The sequence below is a fragment of the Beta vulgaris genome, chromosome 8 (genome assembly GCF_026745355.1).
Source record: "Beta vulgaris subsp. vulgaris cultivar EL10 chromosome 8, EL10.2, whole genome shotgun sequence".
Lineage (NCBI taxonomy): Eukaryota > Viridiplantae > Streptophyta > Magnoliopsida > Caryophyllales > Amaranthaceae > Beta > Beta vulgaris.
In genome coordinates, this window is record NC_079209.1 from 43506762 (window position 1) to 43529587 (window position 22826).

At 35.1% G+C, this 22826-nt stretch overlaps 2 protein-coding genes across 3 annotated transcripts; one reads left to right on the top strand and one right to left on the bottom strand.

The window, feature by feature from the left end:
* Positions 1-5969: 5969 nt before the first annotated feature.
* Positions 5970-10609, bottom strand: LOC104901555 (hypothetical protein). Its single transcript, XM_010689145.4, has 2 exons — positions 9692-10609; positions 5970-7261 (listed from the first exon to the last, which is right to left on the bottom strand). The coding sequence occupies exons 1-2, from the start codon at positions 10130-10132 to the stop codon at positions 6440-6442; spliced, it is 1263 nt and encodes a 420-aa protein (XP_010687447.2). The 5' UTR covers positions 10133-10609; the 3' UTR covers positions 5970-6439.
* Positions 10610-13494: 2885 nt separating this feature from the next.
* LOC104901554 (inactive protein kinase SELMODRAFT_444075) lies at positions 13495-20185 on the top strand. Of its 2 annotated transcripts, none has more exons than XM_010689144.4 (9): positions 13495-14170; positions 15238-15392; positions 15771-15865; positions 16001-17001; positions 17710-17870; positions 18070-18146; positions 18217-18364; positions 18452-18601; positions 19768-20185. In XM_010689144.4, exons 1-9 carry the CDS (start codon positions 14023-14025, stop codon positions 19810-19812), a joined length of 1980 nt encoding a protein of 659 aa, XP_010687446.1. In that variant the 5' UTR covers positions 13495-14022; the 3' UTR covers positions 19813-20185. The 2 variants fall into 2 exon arrangements, with proteins under 2 accessions (XP_010687446.1, XP_010687445.1); XM_010689143.4 differs by having other exon boundaries at positions 13496-14170; positions 15998-17001.
* Positions 20186-22826: the final 2641 nt, after the last annotated feature.

Sequence of the window (22826 nt, forward strand, 5' to 3'; positions counted from 1 at the left end):
CCGAGCCATAAAGAAAATTTGCGTCTTGGAGATTGCGAGTGGAGGAGGACGAAGGGGTGAAGGCGAGTGGAGGAGGACGAAGGAGTGAATAGGGAAATAATGAGGATGTCAGTGACAAAGGGGACGAGGGAGGGTGGATGGTGGAGGGTGGTGGGTAGGGTGGAAGGGCTGATGGCGCCCTGGAGGGGGCTGGGTGGGGGTTGTTGTGGGGGTGGGAATGGGATAGGGGTTGCAGGGGTGGTGGACAGTGGGGGCTGGTAGGGGGTGTTGGAGTGAGCAGAGGTGTGACAGTGGGTTGGGGGGAGGAGAGAGAGGGGGTGAAGGGTGTGGGGAGGGGGAGGGGATTAATCCTTTCTTTTAAATCTTTTGTTTTAAAGTTTTTCTATAAAATTTGTTTATGGGAACTAATTATTAGGCGACATATGTCCCATTTAACCTATTCTTCAGGTTATATCTGATTTTGACCTACTCAAAGTTTATGGGGTATAAGGGTTGTTTTATTCTAGAACTAGCACTATGTGCACGCGATGCATGCGACGGTCTATTAATATTAATAGTAACATCAAAAAGTTTTAAAAAATAACTTAAGAGTGTAATTTACTAGGTAATTGAGATTTTTAGGCATACTATAGTGAGTAGTACTTCAATAAAAAATATAAATTGATATTATTTGATGATGTACGTTTATCTCTTTAACTATTTATTATCGCAATTAATTGTGGGCCCCAAAATATTATAAAAATGAATATTCTCTAAGTTTTCTAATTCTTTTATGGTTTGTTAATGCATGTTATTTGAAATTATAAATTGATAATAAGAATATATGTCATCTTTGCTTTTGTAATCGTTTGAAAATAGATCTCGTCATTTTATATTTTCAATTGTGAGTTTCTTTTCACAATTTTTATGTATTTCTTTTTGGTTATGTATTAGAACTTTCCTTATTATCCATATTTGTAAATGAAGAAAGAATAAAGAAAATCTTTTCTTTATTATTTTTTGTGAGATTAAGGATATAAGAGTCTTTTAAAGAAGGCACACCATAGCTCCCCCTCGCTTATATAATAGAGATAATCAAAAGGTTCGTCGTTGTTTTATTATCTGCGAAGCGTTAAAAAAGTTCAATCCGACTTGCGTGGACCCGGTTCACACTAAAAATAGTGTGGACTAGGCCCAGGCACGTGACCGTTAAACCGTACTAACTTTATCCTCATCCTTTCTTTCTTCATCTCTCATACTCAAAACTGACATACAGAGGAGAGAGAAAGTGAAGATTCTTCGCTTCCATTAACCATGGCACTAAACTTGCGAACTCCATTTCTTCTCTCTCATTCTTATTGTCCTTTTCTCTCTCCTCCATGCAATTCTCACCATAAAAGCATGTTTCTTCTGCTTCTTCGGAACAATATCGAACTTCTTCTTCTTCTCTCGCTTTCTGGAATTCTTCCGCCATTTCCGTTTCTGTCCGAGCTTCTGCTAGCGAAACTCGAAACGACGTCACAGATGATGAAGAAGGAGAGAAGTTAGTGTTGGACGATGAGTTGATTAGTCGAGCGTCAAGTTTGAAAGATGCGAGCGAAGTTCTTCAACTGATATCTGACAACAAAAATGGCGGAAAAGAGGTTTCGTCAGTTGTACTAATTGTTGTAAAATCATTTTAACACACCCTATATCACTTTAATATACACTATATCACTTTAACATACACTATATCATTGTAACATACACTATATCATTTTAACACACACTAAATCACTTTAACATACACTATATCACTTTAACATACACTATATCATTGTAACATACACTATATCATTTTAACACACACTATATCATTTTAACATACATTATATCACTTTAACATACACTATATCACTTTAACATACACTATATCACTGTAACATACACTATATCAACATACACTATATCATTTTAACATACACTATATCACTTTAACATACACTATATCATTGTAACATACACTATATCATTTTAACACACACTATATCACTTTAACATACACTATATCACTTTAACATACACTATATCATTTTAACATACACTATATCATTATAACATACACTATATCACTTTAACATACACTATATCACTTTAACATATACTATATCACTGTAACATACACTATATCATTTTAACATACACTATATCACTTTAACATACACTATATCTGTAACAGCCCGTTTTCCCGAGCTGCTAGGTAAATACACTTAAGATTCACTAATCACAATCAACGCTTAATAAGCCTCGAATTAAACATTTACTCGCAGCGAAAATATAACCTAGAAAACGATCCTGGACCTGTTGGTTATTGGCCCACAAAACAAAATCCTTTATATAAGACTTCAATTACACCGATATCTCGACTAATATTCCCAAATATTGTATACAACGAAATATATCAGAAACTATTCCTTAATTGACTATCTAAAATACAAACTCAATCCATAAGCTACGACGACATCTTTATCTTGCTTCACTTCAGAATCCTGAGCTCACAACACCAAACCTGCAACATGTTTGACTCTGCCACCCACCAAGTGACAGGCCACAGAAATGACAACACCATCAGCAAAGCTGAGTACACACTGTGTAATAGAAAATACAAGTTTAGGTGTATTTTGAAAACTAACACATAGTTATAGTAACAGATAATCACACTCAACTTAGTTGATATATTTTCACAAAATCAGATCGTTTGGCATGAACGCGAGTGGAGAGGGGTACCACGCAGTACCAGCTGTCTCCAAACTATTGAGGGTCGTCACCCAGCCTTTTATTGTTATGCTTGCAAGACTTACCCGGACATGTCCTATAACGCCAGGAATTCGCCCTCCTGGAAGGCAACAGCTAGGGACTCTACCCGCCCTAACTCGGGGTGCCTATTCATGCCTCACTTTCATATTTATAAAATAAGATATTTAATGATTCATACTTGAATCCTCAATACTCATAACATAACACCATATTCGACCTTATCTGGTCTTAACTCATATTGAATCATTTCCTCATTATCATACCAAATCATATTTTGAGAAATATAGTATTTTCGAACGATTTCGATAATTGAACAAAATGATACTTTTATAACAATCCAATAGCAATTCACAACTAACTCACAGAGATGTATCTATAATCATGGCCATTACCACAAACGATATATGATATCCAAAATTCAATATAACACCCACGGGAGCATTTAAATATATTTTGCTGAACCCAAAGGTTACCTCAACTCTATAACAATTATACGAAACCTCCAAGCATCATAACTTGATTTCCCATATCATCTTGAATTATATACGTCTACATAGCCATTCTCCAACAACCATCTCACGATAACATCAATAATCAATAACCAAACTTAAACTAATTCCCAATTCACAAATTATCAACCTTTAACATTCTAATTTCCTTAATCCTTAATTAATACTATAACTTCGATGATATTAGCTACATCGACTTGCATCCCAATTCATAATCATAATTCCAAATTATATAACTAAACAAACTAAACATAACTCACAACTGTACCTAAATCAAGCACCTAATTGTGCTACCAACAATTATATTGAGAATATAAAGCTAGCTCGACTCGTAAATAAACCTCAATAAACTGATTTCTATGTTGCACTCAAATCCTTAACCAATATATCAATTCCAACATTATAATCTCCTTCATAATTCCGAATGATACTCCATTCCAAAATCATCCTCCAATAATCACCTCATAACAATAACAATAATCAACAACCAATCTTAACTATTCTAATTATCTTCTTCTAACGCAACCATTATGCTAATAAAACTGAATCCCGCAAATAGAAATTAATGAAGTCATTCCCATAACTCATAACTCGACTTCATACATATCAACTCCAACTACAATAATTATAACAGTTTCCCAATTCTAAGATTAGGACTTCCCTCGCATCATCAACAACGACTATCCAATAAGAACGATACAACAACAACAATAGGCAACAGCTTCACAGCAACTCCACCACAACCACAATGACAGAACAACAATAACCCAACAACACTACTACAACAGAGCAACAACAACAATAGCAACTCCACAACAACTTACCACAACCACCACAACAACTCACAACAACAATAACATAACAACTCCACCTTAATCATCATAATTACTCCACAAGTCCATGTACTAAACACATTCCATTAAGAATCATAATCGTAATGACTTAGTGTATAAGTGTTGTTTAGGTCAAATGAAACATCTCTAATGAACCTTAGCATGTTATACTCATGAATATACTCAATATACACATAATAAAATACACATCATAAGTAATCATTTCATAACATGCTTTACACTAGAAAGAAACAATCACCTAACTATAGGTATGGAAATCTCTAGGGTAAAACCAAACTAAGTGTGTACCTTAACTAAGGATGCTTAAAGCCACGAAATTCCTTAATCCACTTGGTTAACTACTCCTACAGCTTCCCCTGAATGTATAAAATGCTAAAGATTAGTTTCAACAAGCTTATAGATATGAAAAACTAAGCTTAAATACAAGAGGTGTAAACTGTTGAACTTACAGCAACTTATGTGATCTTTCAGCAAGGTTTTCTATATGAGTTTAAGGTCTAAAGATTGGAACCAAAGCTTGAACTACTTTGTATGGATGTCTAGAAGAGTTATATGTAAGAAAAATGGGTGTCCAAGAGGAAGAAATAAGAGAAAAGAGACGAAAATCCAGAACAGGCTTTTATAGTCTGTTCTGGCGGTACCCCCAGGGGAGGGAAACCTCTTCTGGGCAAGGTCGGTTTCTTGGAGTTTTTGGGTGATTCTTGCTTGAGGTGTTAGCCTAAGGTGTTGGCTTTCATGCATAAAAAGTTCTTTGAGAGATCGACACTTAAGTAGCTGCTAAGCAGCTTTCTTTGAGGATAGGTCTGAGCTGTAATTTCAGCTGGCCAGGTTTTACTATGTAAGCAATTTACCTTATTAAGCCACGTAATTCTTGGGCATAAATGACCATTTTAACCTTAAGACATCCCAAGCATGTCATATATCAAGTTTGGTTGGGTTCTGAGCTCGGATTCAATCCCAAATGGCTCTTTAACTGGAAGTTCATCGCTACCCGATAAAACAATCTCCAAACGATTTTCATAATCTTAATGTTTAAGGCTCTCAAGGATTTCTCAACTTATCTATTGGTTTCCAAAGCCTTATTAGCCAATAAGAATGATGGTTCTTATCCTCTTTGACCTTTCTTAACCATTAAGAATGATGATGCTTATCCACAAGCTTTCTTAACCATTAAGAATGATGATGCTTATCCACAAGCTTTCTTAACCATTAAGAATGATGATGCTTATCCACAAGCTTTCTTAACCACTAAGAATGATGATGCTTATCCACAAGCTTTCTTAACCATCAAGAATGATGACCTTATCCACTTTTAGCTTTTAAATAAAGGTTCTTAAAAACAGGGCTATTACAATATCACTGTAACATACACTATATCATTTTAATATACACTATATCATTTTAACATACAATATATCATTTTAACATAAACTATATCATATCAATATACAGTATCATAAACTCACGTGATATGGATCGGGTGTGTGCACCGGGTTCATATTAGTTTTTTTTATAAAAAGTTACTTTATCATGTCAAAATGTTGCATTATTAGGAGCAAATAATCCTTTAAATGTTTCTATTTCTACAAATGTTTCTTTCTTACAATAATAATGGTCATTGTTCTTACCCCGATCCTAGTTCCTCCCATGACCTCCATACTTGCAAGTTGCAACTTCTCCGACTACGACGAAACCAATTAAAGGAACTCAATGAGATGGTACGGCAGTGGACAGATGATTAGACCCAATAGATATTATCAGTAGGGGAATGAATTGAGGAAAACAAATAAATAAATCAACAATAATAATAATTTCACTTGTAAAAAAGGTATTGTAAGAATTAATTCTCATTTTTTATAAGCTGATTACAATGAATTGTATGAACATACATCCTAATCCTATCACACGTTTCTCTTCAGAGCATGGCTAAACTCAAAGCATGATAATTACATACGTTGCTTCTTTAATTTTCTATATTTTTCAAACACACATTATAAATAAACAACACGATCTACATCATTTAATTTAATCATTACATTGCTTCCTACGATTTCCTCTTCTTTTTGTGTATCTGAAAATAAGCAATAAAATAACTAGATGCACAGGCCAAGATTCGCTCTATGTTACTCGAATTCTTCATTTTACCTCAAGTACCTGCATCGAATCTTTGATACCCTGACATTGGTATGGACACTTTAACACAGTCGGACACTGTGTACCTTATCTGACACGAGTTCCCCAGTCCGAGTAACCTAGCATACCCTTGTGCTGCCAAGTAGTTTGCTTGCAGCCTTGCTGTGGCTATAATTTAGCTTTTGAAGATAACTTACACATAGATGCATCAACTCGCATCCCTTTATGCTGCTCACACCTCTTTCTTCCTTTCACTGGCTGCCTTCCACAGCGAATTCCATCACCCAAATCCACTCCACAACAATCTGCAAGGTCTATATTGTACAGAGGCTTTTCCATAACAGATTCAAGGTTCAAAGACTTGGACATGGTTTTGCTAATTCTCATTCCTTTATGCTCTTCACATCTTTTCCTACCAGGAAATGGCGAACTTCCACATGGAGATCCATCGAGCAAAATAACACCACAAATGGAAGAAACCTCGTCACTAACAGCATCATTTTTACTGCTAGTCGATTTTGAGTTGATTAATGAACTGGTCAGTCTTCTTCCTTTGTGCTTAGAACATCGTTTTCTCCCTTTAACTGGTGCGTTGCTACAAATCAATCCTTCGCTAGAAATCACTCCACAAATGTGGAGTTGATTAAAATCCTCGACAATGGTCTCGGGATTAGTAGAAACTAATCGTGGTTGTGACCGAGAAAATTTGAAAATACGATCAAAGAGGCTGAAGTTGTCATAATTATCATGACTAGGTTCGTTGTCAAGTGAAAGCTTCTCTGCTTTGATTTGGATTCCTACTTTTTGCTCACCAAGAGATTGTAGCATCTTCAGTATCTTCGGGATTTTGCTGTTTCGAGATGAGATCTTCTCAATCTTGTTTAGAACATCATATGGACGGCGTGCACCATTTCCAACTTTGTTCCATGCATAATCAAATCTTTCAAGTAGCTTAGCTTCTGTTTTTTCAGCATCACTTTTGGTTTTCATCTGTTTTACATTCAAACCAAGAAGCAAATATTAACTACATGAACTGAAAAAGTTCAGCTGTAATGGCGACAAAATTAACTGTCAAGTTATGTACTGCAGGACTTGAAACGACATACTTGCAATGAAAACATAGAATCAATTGTAATGAGTACCGAAACAGAATGAGCACTGAAGACCCTAGAAAACATGAAAGAAATGTTATTTTTACTCTGATCAGCAACCTGAAGCAAAAACATTTGCTGCGAAGTCTGGTTCTTGTCAGCAAACACCTCGGATTCTTCTGCCACTTAACACTATGCAGTGTTCAAAGACCACCCCATTTCATGCTGCATAGCTTGGGGTTTTGGTCAAAACCATCCAAAATGAAAGAAGTCCTGCTGTCTAAAATTTGGATATCTAAACGCAATGTTCAATGACCATTTCTATCCTTTTTAGGTTGATATAGATCAATACTTGTAAACTATGTAGTTGGTACTGAAGGGCATAAATATATACATACAAATTTAGATATCCACGGGCCTATTTGGCATCACGGTCAGTTTTAAATTTATGGTTTTAAGATTATACAAGTCATATGATATAAGTGGTATAATGAACTTAAAACTATGCATGCTTATATTAATCTTGTCAGCTATGTAAAGTGACAATTGATATTTGGAAACTATTTTTTCTAGTATCCATATTCTTGTTCTCAGTTTTCTAAAACACTATGAACTGAACACAAGCACAAACATGCCTAAATTTTAGATGTCTAGCATTTCTCATCCAGAAAATGCACTCCTATTTTGTTTTCGCGGTCCTAAGTTACCTCATTTCCACTATCTCAAATCACAGATTGAAATCAGATGATCCGAAAGAAAACTTATAACATGGGTAAGATAAACGTCCAGTACAGTTGTGTTACTGAGAAGCAGCTAGGAGAGCATGCACCAGCAGATAAGTTTTACATCAATTCAATCCTTTGCAGAGGAAAGCTGAGGTATGTTTTGCTTATGTAAACTATTGTCGTATGAGCTTTCCTGATGTACTCATAACAGAAATACACAATTGTTCTGCTGAATGTATGTTCTATATCGGTTGTCTTTCGTGTGTCCACAGGAAAGACCAAATAACTCAAAAAGTCTAGAGGTTATCGGTTACTTACAGTCATGGTAATCTTTCTGAAAGAGTTACTCTTGCCATTGTCAATTAGTTTTAGTATCAAACCTAGCTCATTGGGTTTGTATGTGACTACACTACCTCCAGGTTCTTGTCCTATTGATATTTGATTGTGTAGAGTCTTTTTGGTCACAGAAAATAACTCCTTATCAAAGAGAGCGCTAATCTCATGGGAAAGGATATGCTGTCCTACTAGGGCAGGGTGTCTTGACCTGTGGAACAACTCCGGCTCCTTGAGAGAAGACTGTGGTTGGGTCCATACATACTCCCTGAAGCAGCAAGAAATTGACCAGGTTACGTGTCAAAGGACCAACTCAACCAAAAACTTAAGCTTAAGTTGATGGTTGAGGCCTCAGGAATAGATCTATACTCTATCACGCCCCCTCACGCAAGAGCCCTTTGGGCTTGAAGTGTGGATGCAGCACAGGCCTCCCTCATACCTGGCGCGAAATATTCCACTGAGAAAGGAGAGATGGATAAGGAGAGATGGATGAAATTCGAACCTGTGACCTTTTTGTCACGCTTGCTCTTGATACCATGTCAAAGGACCAACTCAACCAAAAACTTAAGCTTAAGTTGATGGTTGAGGCCCCAAGAATAGATCTATACTTTATCATTACGATCCCAATTCATCCATCAGGAAAAACGTATGTGCCAGGAAGTAACAACAGGCCCGAAGGCCCACTACCACCATAAGAATAATCCCCAACATAATGTTGGGATGAGGATTCGAACCCAGGAAGTAACAACAGGCCTGAAGCGCCTTAGTACTGTAAATTTTTTTTTTGTTTGAAGGGATTAGTGCCACTAATTTTTGTTACTTCATAATTATCCAAAACGGACATCTTCAAATTCAATCCACTCCTCCAGTCCCCCCTCCCCCAACCAACCAAGAAAAGGAATTTAAAGACATCAAGATCTGTAAAGCTTGCATCAAATTCAGCAAAATCAATAAAACAGTGACTTAGTAAGTAATTTTTTCTTCACGTTTTTTGACAAAAACAAAAACTGATAATTTTCCTAGTTCAGTCAAATTCTTGCCCTATCAACCAGAACTTACCAAAAAAAAATTTAGAATCTTGAACAAGATTCTTGGACACAAAATCCAAATTAAAGATAAGTAAAAAAAGCAAAAATTCATTTTGGTCAACCAAAAACAACCAAATTTGAACCCATGACCAAAATATCTATCCACATGAAATTTGCCATTTGCCAAGTATAAATTTGCAGTTTATACATGAATTTGAATCAATCAACAAATGAGAAACTTACAGGAGCCCATCTATAAACAATGGGGTAGCCTCTAGAGAAGACCTCTTTAAACAAGCCAAAACCATTAATCAAATGAGATCCAGAACGACCATAATGCTGAAGTCTAGACCTGACATTATCAGCTTGACCCAAGTACACCACCACAATGCGTTCTGTATCGAGTTTCGATACATCACGGCCTGAGTTTGAGGAGCAAACAGCCACTGCAATCTCATATAATCCAGGACCACATACTGATGGGAGATTGCCAACTCTGTATCTCTCTGCACCATCCTTATTGGCCTCATAGTCCTCCCAATCTGATGGCCCTATTAGAATCTTCCATTTCGAGAAGGCGGTGTCGTGTTTTGTTCGTTGGAAATTCTCTCTACTTAGTCTTCTTGTGGTGCTGATGGTGGTGGTGGTTGTGGGATAAGAGTAGCCATGAGGCGCTCCTCCCATATTCTGGAGGTTTGAGGCTTTTTTTTTTTTTTTTGAAGGAGTGACCGTTTGGATTTAGGCGGCTTTTATAGTGGGAAGTGGGAAATTGAACTTCCACCCTTCTTTTTTAGTTGTAACTTGTAAACATGGTTACACTTGCACATGATCTTGTTAAATCTGTACTTCTTTCGTTTCTTTTTAAATGTAATAATTGGACTTTTTTTAATATTTACACTTATCACTTTGAATAATATTTGTGATTTGTATATAATGAAAAATATAGTCAAGTGAGTTCTTGTTAGATTCTTCTTATGACTCGCTTTCATAAAGTATGTAATTTTTATAAGTTTTACCTTTATGTAATTATAGATATTTATGGTCAAAGTAATATTTCGTTGTGCGTGAAAGTGAGTTTGTTGCATTTAGAAAGAAAAGGAGTAGGTAACTTTATTTGTTCTAAATCAAATAAAACATAAGGACTAAAAAGATGAGAGATATCAAAAGAATAACTCATAGATGAAGAGATAGAGAGACTAAGTACTAAAGAAAAGTTCCATTTGTTTTCAAAACAACCTAAAAACAGGAAGTGCTGCATTTATTTTAGAACTGATAAAGTTTACTTTCTCCGTTTCTTAATAAGTGTTACATTGAGTAAATTGACACTATTCATCAAACTCTGACTCTAATGTCTGGCTATTATATAAAGAAGCAAATGAAATCTTGTTAGATCGATCTCAATGTATAGTTTTATATATATTAGAAAAGACATTTAGAAAATTATCTTTACTTATAAATAATGTTAAAATTAGAGATGAAAAATATATTGAGAAATGGAGTATATTGATAAATATAAAAGTCAAATTGAATTATTTTTTTTGAAGAAATATGATTAAGGAAAGGTTGTTGGCCATGATTCGACAATGTTTAAAATGCGCACAGGCCACAGGTGAGATTCTTGTGAGTTGTGTAAAGTGTAAACTGCCAGGTAGAGAAAGATTTTTTCTTTATTTCTTTCCGTTTTTATTTGCTTTTCTACCATAAAAGGAGATTCCATTACCTTTTACAAATTTGACTTCAATTTCCTAATTGCTTTGTAGATTTTCTCTGCCAATTGATTTCTGAAAAAAAGATGCAACAACAAATAAAAGAAGCCTTCTCTAGGCTCTAATTTATTTAAAGAAATAAAATACGAAAACTATGAAGTTGACTAAGATATTTTTTTTTTTAGAAGAGAGCCAAAATGAACAATTGAGGGGGTGAATTTTCAATCAGCATTGGAACTTTTTGCAAAATGATTGTAGAATTAATTTGCTTTCACCCAACCCACTTAGATATTTGTCACACTAAAAACTTGACAACCATTTACATTTTGTTATGTCAATTGAGGTGGACTGAATAAATGAAAATTCATTTCACTTTAGTTCAGTCCAGACAAATTCGTTTTAATTCAGTTCAAATTACAACTTATTATTATTATTGTTATTATTATAATTTTATTATTACCATTATTATCATTATTATTATCGTTATTATTACTATTATCATTATTATTATTATCAGACAAATTCATTTCAGTTCAGACTTATTCAGTCCAAAAAAACAGAGCCTGAATTACAACTCGAATACTAAAAAAAAAAGCTATTTTCTACATTTCTAGTAACATGTCAACTACACAAGTTAAATTTTTTTATCACAACATAGAAATACAAATACTTTGGTCGCATATCTTTAATTATCACTAGAAGCTTACTTGAGTTTAAAAACATAAGTGCTACATACAGCAAAAAAAAAAAAGACTAAATACAGCAAAAAAGAATAAAAGACTAACTTATCCTTCATAGAAGGGCCATGGTCATACTAAACATGATAGGGGGTCATCCATGACAAATGACCCCTCTTACAGGGGGGTCATCATCATAAATGACCCCTTCGTAGGGGAATCACGTAGGACAAATGATCCCCTAATTCGGAAAAGAAAAAAATTGATCTCCTACTATACTTTAAATAGAAAATAGATTTGAAATTATACAACTGAGTACTTACTGAATTGTTGTTATTATTTTTATTGTAATCCGGAAAAAAAATGATTGGCTAATATTGTAATATGCTATGGTCTATTGGTAATCTTATATACTACTGTTATACTATAATGGGTAGTTAGGTACAGCAAATAAACAAGAAATTATAAAAACATCTCATGTTTCTTTTAACTATAAAAAAGTTAAAATTAACCATGGTTAAATTTTATAAAATATTAGATGTTGTATTTAGCCTTTTTTATGATGTATTTAACATACTCAAAAATAAGTACTTTTATATAAAAGTTAATATTTCAATTTAGTATATATGAGAAAAATAATTTGGATGCAAGCGCAAGAAACGATTTGAAAAAATTAGGTTTGAAAGAGCACTTGACTGAAGAGCATGGAGGTAGAGAATATATGTGGACAACCATCGGATATATAAAATCTTGACCTATGTTGCCAACCTCATCCAAATGAGATTACAAATCTGATATTGTTGTGTATGGGTAAGGTAGATGCTTATTCAGAAAAGCCTAAATCCACTCTAAATTGAACCCCAACAACTCGATTTGACCTTTTGTCACATTTTTCAATTAGACCCTATTTGGTTGACAAAATAAATCATGGTAAGTGCAAAGTCCTAGGAAATAAAAGTATATGAAGTTGTTTGGTTGGCAAAACCATGAGAATTTGCACTTCCTAGGAAGTTCTACTTCCTCCAAAATGGAGGAAGTTACTTACCTAGGTCCCCCTAGTTAAGTAGAACTTTCCATTATCAACCAAACATAATTTTACACTTCATAGGAATTTCAAATACATGAATAAAATAACTTCCTAGGAAGTATGACTTCCTATATACAACCAAACAAGGCCTATATAAAATTTGGCAGTTATTTTGGCAATTTTTGTCCCAATCCAATATCTATGTGTAATCAATTTCGAACTCGATCCCCTAATCTGAATTGTCAACCTTCGATGAAAGGCAAGTGTATATGGATCACATAAAGTTTTAATACTACCACCTAACCACTATCCATGGTAAAATATAACTTTTGATTTCAATATTCGTTTACCCCACTAAAAAATCATATCAATACATTAAATAAGTGTAAGGCGTAAATCCACCAAATGCTACTCATCTTCCTTTTCTGTTCATGTGGATTATAAATCTTTAACCTAAAGATCCATGATCTCTTTAGCTCAACAAGTTTTTTTTAGTGGCAAAAAAACTCCAAAATTGATTAACCTAAGCTGAGTTAAAGCACGTACATGATAAAAAGTAAAGTAATAGAATACTTCTTTCTTAACTTTATAAGTAGATCAGTTAATTCATGCTTTACTCAAATTTCATGAAACTTTTGCTTAGTGAGAAAAGAACTTTTTTTTTTAAGATAGTGGGAAAGAACTTGGAAAATCCTGGTGTCAGTGGTCCCAATAATTTCTCAATTATTTGTTCTTACTACTTACTGGTTTTGGATCAATTTTATTGTCATTATTACAATCCATGGTTCATTAAAAGCTTCTATATGTCCAAACCCACTTTTTCATTCTCTTTATTCCTCAAATTCTGCTCCAATAAATCGACCCTTTTAGCATCTCCATCCTTTTGCATTTTATCATGCAAAAAAAACTACTTGATAAATGTTAAAATCATGACATTATTGATCATCCCAAAACCCCATCTTCATTTTGCAGCAATTTTCATGCTTTAGTTAGGTAAAAGTTGGTACAAATTCTGCTGCTCACTGTTCAAACAATAACTGAAATTTGTCTGTTGAATGTGAGAATAGTGCAAAAACCAAAACTTTTGATTTGGGTAATCATAAATTTGAGCCAATTATGGAGTTTAGTGAAAAAGAAAGAAATTAGGGTTGAAGAAATTGAAGGATGAATAAAAATCAGAAGAAAGTTGTTGTGGTTGCTGTGAAAGCTGCTAATGAAATTCCAAAAACTGCAATGGAGTGGGCATTAGCTCATGTTGTTCAACCTGGGAATTGCATTAAGCTTTTGGTTGTCACTTCTCCTCAAAGTTTTGGTAAATCTTATCACCAATTTTGTATGCTTTTTTTCTACTTTGTTCTCTGATATTCTGTTTTTAGCTTGTTTACTTTTTGTATGACTTAATTGGTATTGTTATTCATATTAAGCTGGTTGTCAACTTTCTTTGGGTGTAATCATCAATGTTAAAAAAGAAATTTCTGGGTTCAAATTCTTTTAAGGAACAGCCTTTCCATTTGTAAGGCATAAGACTTCATACTTGAGTTTTTTTTTCCTTAGTTGTCACAATTTAAAGTAGTTTTGCAATGTCAACTCACTTTGGATGAGTAGAGAGAAAATGTATTGTGCTTGCACATGAAGAGAACATTCTAGTATTTTAGTGCATTTCAGCAAAAAAAAAAAAAAGAAGGTTATTAATGTTTGTATTTGACAGATTGTCATGAAATTGGTACTTTCATTGTTATGAAGGAGAAAACGGGTATTATTGTAGTCTACTGCTCTCAGCTGTTTGTTCTACTTTAGAGTTGACAATGTCTTCCCTAATTTGGTCCATTTCTGGTAGGTAACAGTTATAATTAAAAAAGAAATTTCAGTTGAGATTATTTCGGACAGATTGGAGTATATAAGATGTTGCCGTCTCAGTTTATTAAATATCGAAATTATCCGTGTTCCCTTTTATGAAATGTTTCAGAGTTCAAGAATTGGTCTCCTGTTGTGGAAATTCAGACTTGAAGCTCTGATGAGCTAGCATTTTGTTTTGGCTGTCTGTCTCTTTGTGGACTTCTCTGTTTAAGGCAAAGTACAAAAGGCCACTTTTGGAATTTTTGACTTGAGAAAGTGAGCATGCAACCTTATGATTATACCTTGATGGATTTGGAAACCTATAAAAGCATTCTTATTTATATGGTTTTTTGCTGAGTCAATAAATGTTCTGTATTCCTCATGATTACATTCATCCACTTTAGGAGTTAGATATATTTCTAGGAAACCCTTGATGGATTAGTATCAATAACAATCATCCATAGCCGATATTGTTGTACGATATGTAGGATGACCTTTGTGCTGAAGCTAAATTGTTCATTGATGTATGACGTGCAATGTCAGGAAAAAGGCTGTGGGGGTTGCAAAGGTTTACCACTGACTGTACTAGTAGAGCATGGAGATCTCACACGGGGACTCTCTTGGATCAAGAGGAAGACATTTCTGAATCTTGCTTACAGTTGATGCATCAGTTGTGTAAAGATCAGAAATCCGGCAAGGTTAGTTCTTTATCATCGTATCTAAAATTTAATGTAGACATTTGTAATGAACAGAATAATTGGACAGTAAATGAAAGAAGATGAAGATGATTTTGATTGATAGAAATGGAAATTACAAGAAAAACGTAGAGAAAATTGTCAACTTTCTGAGTGACTTGACACACTCTTAAGTTCATCACTAAAATGAAGTCTCAAATATTGTCTTCATGCCTTTTTCCTTTCACTAATCTCCTATATTTTTATAGAGCTAATTCACTTGCTTTCCCTCCAAGCTAGACTAATTATTTGTGTTGACAATACTACCCCTCCCCTTTACCAAAAGCATAACAACTTGATTCCATCGATTGAGACCTTTTCTCCTTCTCAACTTCTTTACAGATAAGTATGAAGATAAAAGTTCTGTCTGGTTCTGTTGATGGAGTTGTGGCGGCTGAAGTCAATAGAGATCAAACAAACTGGGTGATATTGGACAAGTAATTAATCTAATTTCAATCTTGTTTTGTAATTGATCTGTTGGTAGATTCAGAGTGCATAATATCTAGCATTTTTTTATTATTCATCAAAAACTACTATGCTCTAGATTTAACAATTTGGTCTCTTTTCAGAAGGCTTAAGAATGAGGCAAAACGCTGTATGGAGCAGCTTCACTGCAATGTTATCTTCATGAAAGGATCTCACCCTAAGGTTCTCAGATTAAATTTGACTGGATCCGATGATGTGGAACCTGAAATGATAAACTCACTGTCATTGATATCCGAAGCACCACATCAAAATGATTCATACGATTTTCTTGATACAATTCGAGTGCCAAATGTGACTCCCATTAGTACTCCTGAGCACGACACATCTTACACTGCAACTGATGTAGGAACATCGTCTATATCAAGCTCAGACGCAGGGACTTCGTCATATTTTCCCTCGGGGACAATTGAGGACCAAAAGAAAGAACTTTTATTAGTTGCTAGTGAGAGTGATGTATTAGAGGATTCTGATACAGACAATGAATCAATGAGTTCAACAAGTTGTTATCAACCATGGATGCTGAGTAGTCCTATCATTGGTAGCTTCAACTCAAGATCTGGTATAGATGGTTCACTAAGATCTACAGATCAAATTCTGGCTTGTGCATCAATAAATCTGCTGAAGAAATTCTCTGTTGCTGAGATGCTAAATCCTAGGCAGAAATTAAACTCAAACTCAATAAGTGTTCGGGAGGCTATCTCATTGTCTAAAAAGTCACCTGCTGATCCACCACCATTATGCTCAAAATGCCAGCATCAGACACCGGTATTTGGGAAACCCCCCCAGTCATTTACCTATGCAGAGCTGGCAACGGCAACCAATGGATTTTCTATCAACAATTTCTTAGCAGAAGGTGGGTATGGTTCTGTGTACCGTGGAGTGCTACAAGATGGACAGATCATTGCTGTGAAGCAATATAAACTGGCTAGCTCTCAGGGAGATTTAGAGTTTTGCGCTGAAGTGGAGGTCTTAAGTTGTGCTCAACATCGTAATGTTGTAACGCTGATAGGGTTCTGTGTGGAGGGCGGAAGAAGATTGTTGGTTTATGAATACATATGCAACAATTCTTTGGATTATCATCTTTATGGTAATTTTCTCAAAAAGTTATATTCCTTTCAGGTCTTATACTGAGAAAAGGTCTTCTTAAGCTATGTGTGGTATCAGTCATATCAATATATTAAAGTAAGATGTTAGAAACAACTCACTTTATTGTTAATACTAGCTTTTAGAGCTCATGCAATGCATATGGTAAAATATGAAGAATACAAATACGTTATTCTTCTCTATAAATTTTAGCTAGTTTATAGTTTATACTATATGTGTGTCAGTATATCTTCTATGGCATAGGTGATTGATGTTAAGTCTATTATATCACATGTTTAGAGTATATCTTGAGCACTTTCCAGTGGTATATACATTATAGATTCAAATTATGCAGTTAAAGCTGTACTCAATTTACATTTAATAATTTCTGTAGTTGCTCATTCAAGATTAAGCTCTACTAATCCTGAACCCTATATTTTTATTTTATCTCCCTAACTATATTTATTTTAAATTAGTGTTTACATTATGACATGCTTTATGGTATGTATGCTGAACTCTATATACATGTATAAAATTTCCAATTGGTAATCCATCCTTCACCAAGAATTGAGATCACTTGTAATGCCTACCAAGTTTTAACATTATAATGTATAATGAACAGCACTCTTAAGTTATATCATTATGTCATTCTTTATAATATGTTGCAACATTGTCTGCGACGTTCTGATTACCTTAATTATGGCGTGTACAGGCCGTAGTTGCAATACGTTAGAGTGGCCTGCAAGGCAAAAGATTGCTGTTGGAGCTGCTAGAGGACTGAGATACCTGCATGAAGAGTGTCGAGTTGGCTGTATTGTCCATCGAGATATGCGACCAAATAATATCCTGTTAACCCATGATTTTGAACCCTTGGTATGTTGCTCTCTTCTATATTTATTAAATTGTAGCCTTTTAGTAGACTATCATATTGAATCTTCAACAAAACTATATCAATCTTCATGTGAAAATATAGATGTTTCCTAGTCTCTTACTATTTCTTTGGGATACTTTTTCCTGCATCTAGAAGAGCATGATTGCCATGAAAGCTGATGTGGAACTTTCTGATTAATAGGTTGGGGACTTTGGATTAGCAAGGTGCCAGCCTGATGGCGGCGTAGGTGAACAAACAAGAGTGATTGGGACATTTGGGTAAGTTTTGTTGCAGCTTCTTGTTTTTCTGTATAATCTGCAAGAGATACTTACATCTGTTTCTATGCAGGTATCTAGCTCCTGAATATGCTCAAAGTGGTCAAATTACTGAGAAGGCTGATGTCTATTCATTTGGCATAGTGTTATTAGAACTTATCACAGGACGGAAAGCTGTGGATATAAATCGGCCCAGGGGAGAGCAATGCCTGACAGAATGGGTATGCTTTTGATTTGTTACATATCTTATAAGAATCAATATCTTTCATATGAGGGGATAATTTTACATTGAATGAATGGTCACTCAGGCACGACGTGTAGTTAAAGAAGTGAATATCAAAAAGTTGATTGATCCATGCTTGGGAGATAGCTATGTGAAAGAGGATCTTTGCTCTATGTTACAGTGTGCCTCATTGTGCATCAGAAAGGATCCTGATTCAAGGCCTCGTATGTCTCAGGTTTGTAACTCTGCGCCCTCTTTAGGCTCTTCAAACACTTGGTATAATTTCATTTTGATCTCTTTTAGGCTGCAGTTGAGAATGAGCATTAAGCTTTGAAATATGAATTTAGAAAGGAGTTGGTATATACTTCCTCCGTTTCTAAATAAGTGCAACATTTGCATAGTGTTTACTATTCACAGTTTAAACTTCAATTAGCTTTAGTGATTTGCATTTTAGGAAAAATATAGTCATGTGGGATCTTATTAGATTCGTCTAAATGTGAATTTTTTTAATATCAACTTTTTATAATTTTTACTTATTGATAATTGAAGATATTACTGGTTAAAATAATGCATTGGCAAACGTGAAAACAAGAAATGTTGCACTTATTTAGAAACGGAGGAAGTATATGAATTTCAGAATGTAGTATTTGAATCTCCAATTTGGTTAGTGGCATAATAATCGAAGTGCTGTTTTATTTCTTTTTGAGAGGGAGGGGAGGTGAGGGGTTCGAATCAATAGTTGTAACTGCATTAGAGCCACATGCCCACATCATTGGGGAAGGGGGGTTTGAACTAAAGGAGCTGCAACACTACCCTAATATATAATATGTTTCGGAAGTGTGCAACTATATGGACGAAGCCGGAGGAGGTTGAGCGTATGTGATCTACTGTCAGAAATTAAGGTCTCTGTTGTTGTCATGTGAGTGATTTGTCAACCCTAACCAAAGATAGAATGCCTCTAATGATTTGTTCAGTAGACAGTAATAAATAATGGTAATAAGATTGAATACGTGTGTAATTTTGGAAGGTAAGTCACTTTGTCACAAGTCACAACTCACATATACATCTATAGAAATTCTTGTCCACCCTTTTGTTTTTATTTTGTATAAACTTTCATAACCATTTAGAGCTTCATTGCCATTGAACTTTTTAACAAATATTGTTACGGTCTACAAAATGGGTTGTAAGAGTCGAAGCTCAGACATCATGATAACAATTAGTTGTTCAGAACAAAACCAACTTGGTAACTTTAATATCTGGACATTACATTACTGGGCTTGCTTAATAATCCCGTTCAGTTACTTAAGTCTTAGGCTCTGGTGTAATGTCTATTCTACCATTATAAACTTGTTTATGTATCTGTATATCACTCCGCAATGTTGATAATCATCTCTGTATTAGGTTCTGCGAATGTTGGAGAGTGGCATGCTGAGCCCAACCAGTTAAGTCCCGGGCTCAATCAGATTATCAGAGTCAATTCATGTTCATATCATGGTTTATGCAAATCAACTTGTAGAGCCACAAGGAGAATGGACAAGGCATGCCAAGCTTCTGTCGCGACATATTTTATTTATTTTTGAACGAGAAAATGAGAAAGCTAATCATAAAATGTCATGTAACTTGTAAATATTCCAAACTCCCCTATTTTTTTTAGTTATGTAGATAAAGATTGTGTCAGCATATGATTGGTTTCCTCATTTTCGCATTTCTCATTGTAGACGGCCAGTGATAGATCGAGAGTGTACAGGTAGAAAGTGTGCACACTTATTCATATGCTTCGTGAAAAATAATGTGTGAATAAAGGTTTCCTTTATCTGTATCATTATTGTAAGAAAAAAGTACTTGGATATTTTATGACAACATAAACAGAAACTGATCGGAAATGGTGGGCAACACCAAACTGTGTGAGACTGCCAAATAAATATCATACCGTTCTATTACCTCAATTATGCGGGGCTCTTAGTCTAGAGAAAGAAATAGAGATGGGTTCAGATTGTGCAATACCACAAAATATAAAGTAGCTTAATGTTCCCAAAATATCTAATACAGCAGTAAGTAACTAGTTAATGGCCCGGATGATTTCTAAAGTTGTCATGGGATTTACATTTTGTTTGGTGAAAGAAACTATTCGTTTATTCTCAAAAAAAAAATTGGTTAAAAATCTTGAAAGTTCTATGAAGAAAAAGCTAATATTAACTTTATGAATATTTTGAAATAAATGAATCTCTTCCGTGTAGAAGCCCTCACATAAAAGAGAAATGTGTTTTATTTATTTTATAACAGATGCAATACAAAAATTGTGGGAGTATATAAGATTTTGATCATTGTTTAAATTTTGGTTAATGTCTCATAGGGTGAACAGGTATTAGATACACAAAATATAAAAGTCACATTATAAAGATTTCTACGTATGAAATGAGACATAGAATGTGCTCGAACGGACATGGTTTTCGACAAATGTTAACTACTTCATCTACTCTTGTGTGAGAAATCATATAGTATCAGAGCAAGGTCACTTGAATCATTGAAAAAGTTGATTCAAACTTAGGGGGCGTTTGGTTCATCAAGGGGAAAAGGAAAGGGTATAAGAAAGGGAAAAAAGATGAATGGAAAGCCAAACCCTTAGATTTAGTAGGTTGTTTGGTTTAAAATGTCTAAGGGAAACCACCACCACCACAAATTTTTACCACCACATATTTTCCCTCAACCACCCCCACCACACTTTGTCTTTGAATATCAACCACCTTGCCACCGCCCTCTTCTCCGCTTCGCCGCCGTCGTCCCCCTCCCCTCTTCGCCGCCGTCGTCCAGTGATTTCAACACCAGTGAAATATTGCTGATTCCACCATATTTACCAACCGTTACACTCATTAAAGCTTCATGATTTCCTTCCATAGCATCTCCACTCATCAAATTATCACTAACACCAGTGATTTCAACATCAAATTGCTCAAACAAGTGATCATCTTTCTCATCAAAATCGACGATTTCATAATCATCCGTATTCCCTCCTACTCCACCTGTAAACCTCTCAGAATCGGAAACACCAACAAACCCATCCCCTAAATCAACACCAGAAACCTGATCTAGTCTCATGGGTGGTTTTTTTGGTGGCGGTGGGTGGTTTATTTGGTGCTAGTTGGTAGTTTTTTCGGTGGTGATGGGTGTGGTGGGTTTTCATGGTTTCGGGGGGTGGTGAACAGATTTCGGCGGGTTGCAGTCATGGTGGAGGGGTGACAGTGGTTGGGGTTGGGGTGTTGGCAGGTGGGTTGGTCGGTGCTGGTGATCTTGGTGAAGGGAGTGATGGTGGCGGCGGTTAGGCTGGGGTGGTGTTGGTGGTCAACAAAGTGGTCAATGTTGTTTCAAGGTAAGGGTAAGTGAAACCTTGGGGTAGGGTGGGGAATGGATGTAGAGGAGTTTGGGGGTAAGGGAAGGGTAAAGAGAATCATTGAATTGACAAAACAAACAACAAGTAAGAGAATCAACTCACTTGATTCTCTTACCCTTTCCTAAGACCCTCTAACCAAACGCTCCCTTAAAGAATACAATACAAATGGGTCAATATTCGCATAAAATTTATAAGACGTCTAAATTAATGAGATATAGTTGCATTGCCATGTCATCTCAATTACTATAAAAGTTAAAATAATACAACATGCATCAAAACCTTATGAAATCTACCATGTACTTCCTCCGTTTCAAAATAGTTGCACCGTTTCCTTTTTCACGTTTGTTAAGACGTTTTTTTGAACGTTAATATCTCTAATTGCGTATAAGTAAAAAATATAAAAAGTTAATATTTGGAATCCTCGTGTTGAGACAAATTTAACAATATCCCACTTGACTATGTTTTCTCTTATATAATGGTAAGATAAGTCTTGTCAAAGTTGGTTGATGAATAGTGACCAAATGGCAAACGGTGCAACTATTTTGAAACGGAGAAATTCAACAATCTTTTTTCTATTCATATCCAACTAGGGATGGGAATTGACCCAAAACCCGATTCAGATCCGGTTCGACACGGCCTATTTTGAGGATATGGGTCTACAATTTTGAGATCCATTGGGTCTTGGTCAGATTTGGATCTAGGTGTAAAGATTGGGTTTGAATCTAGGTCGAATCTGGATTTGGGTGTAAAAGAGGGTTTGGGTCTAATAGATTCAGACCCAAACCCGTCTGACAGACCCATTTTCTTATCATTTTAATAACTAAAAAATAAGTGTAAAAGTAACTCGAGGTAAAAAAAAAAAGAAAATCTTAATAAACTTGAGACCCATTTAATCTCGTTTATAACCCATGATCAGTCAAACCCATTGGATCTAAGTCTCATCGGACCCTCCCCAGCTCAACACATACCCATTTTTGTACCCAAGAATAACATTCTTATTGTTGTAACTTTGTAAGATTGTACTTCAAAGAGGAAATTTATGAAAATTGCATCAACCATTTTTTTTTTGTCT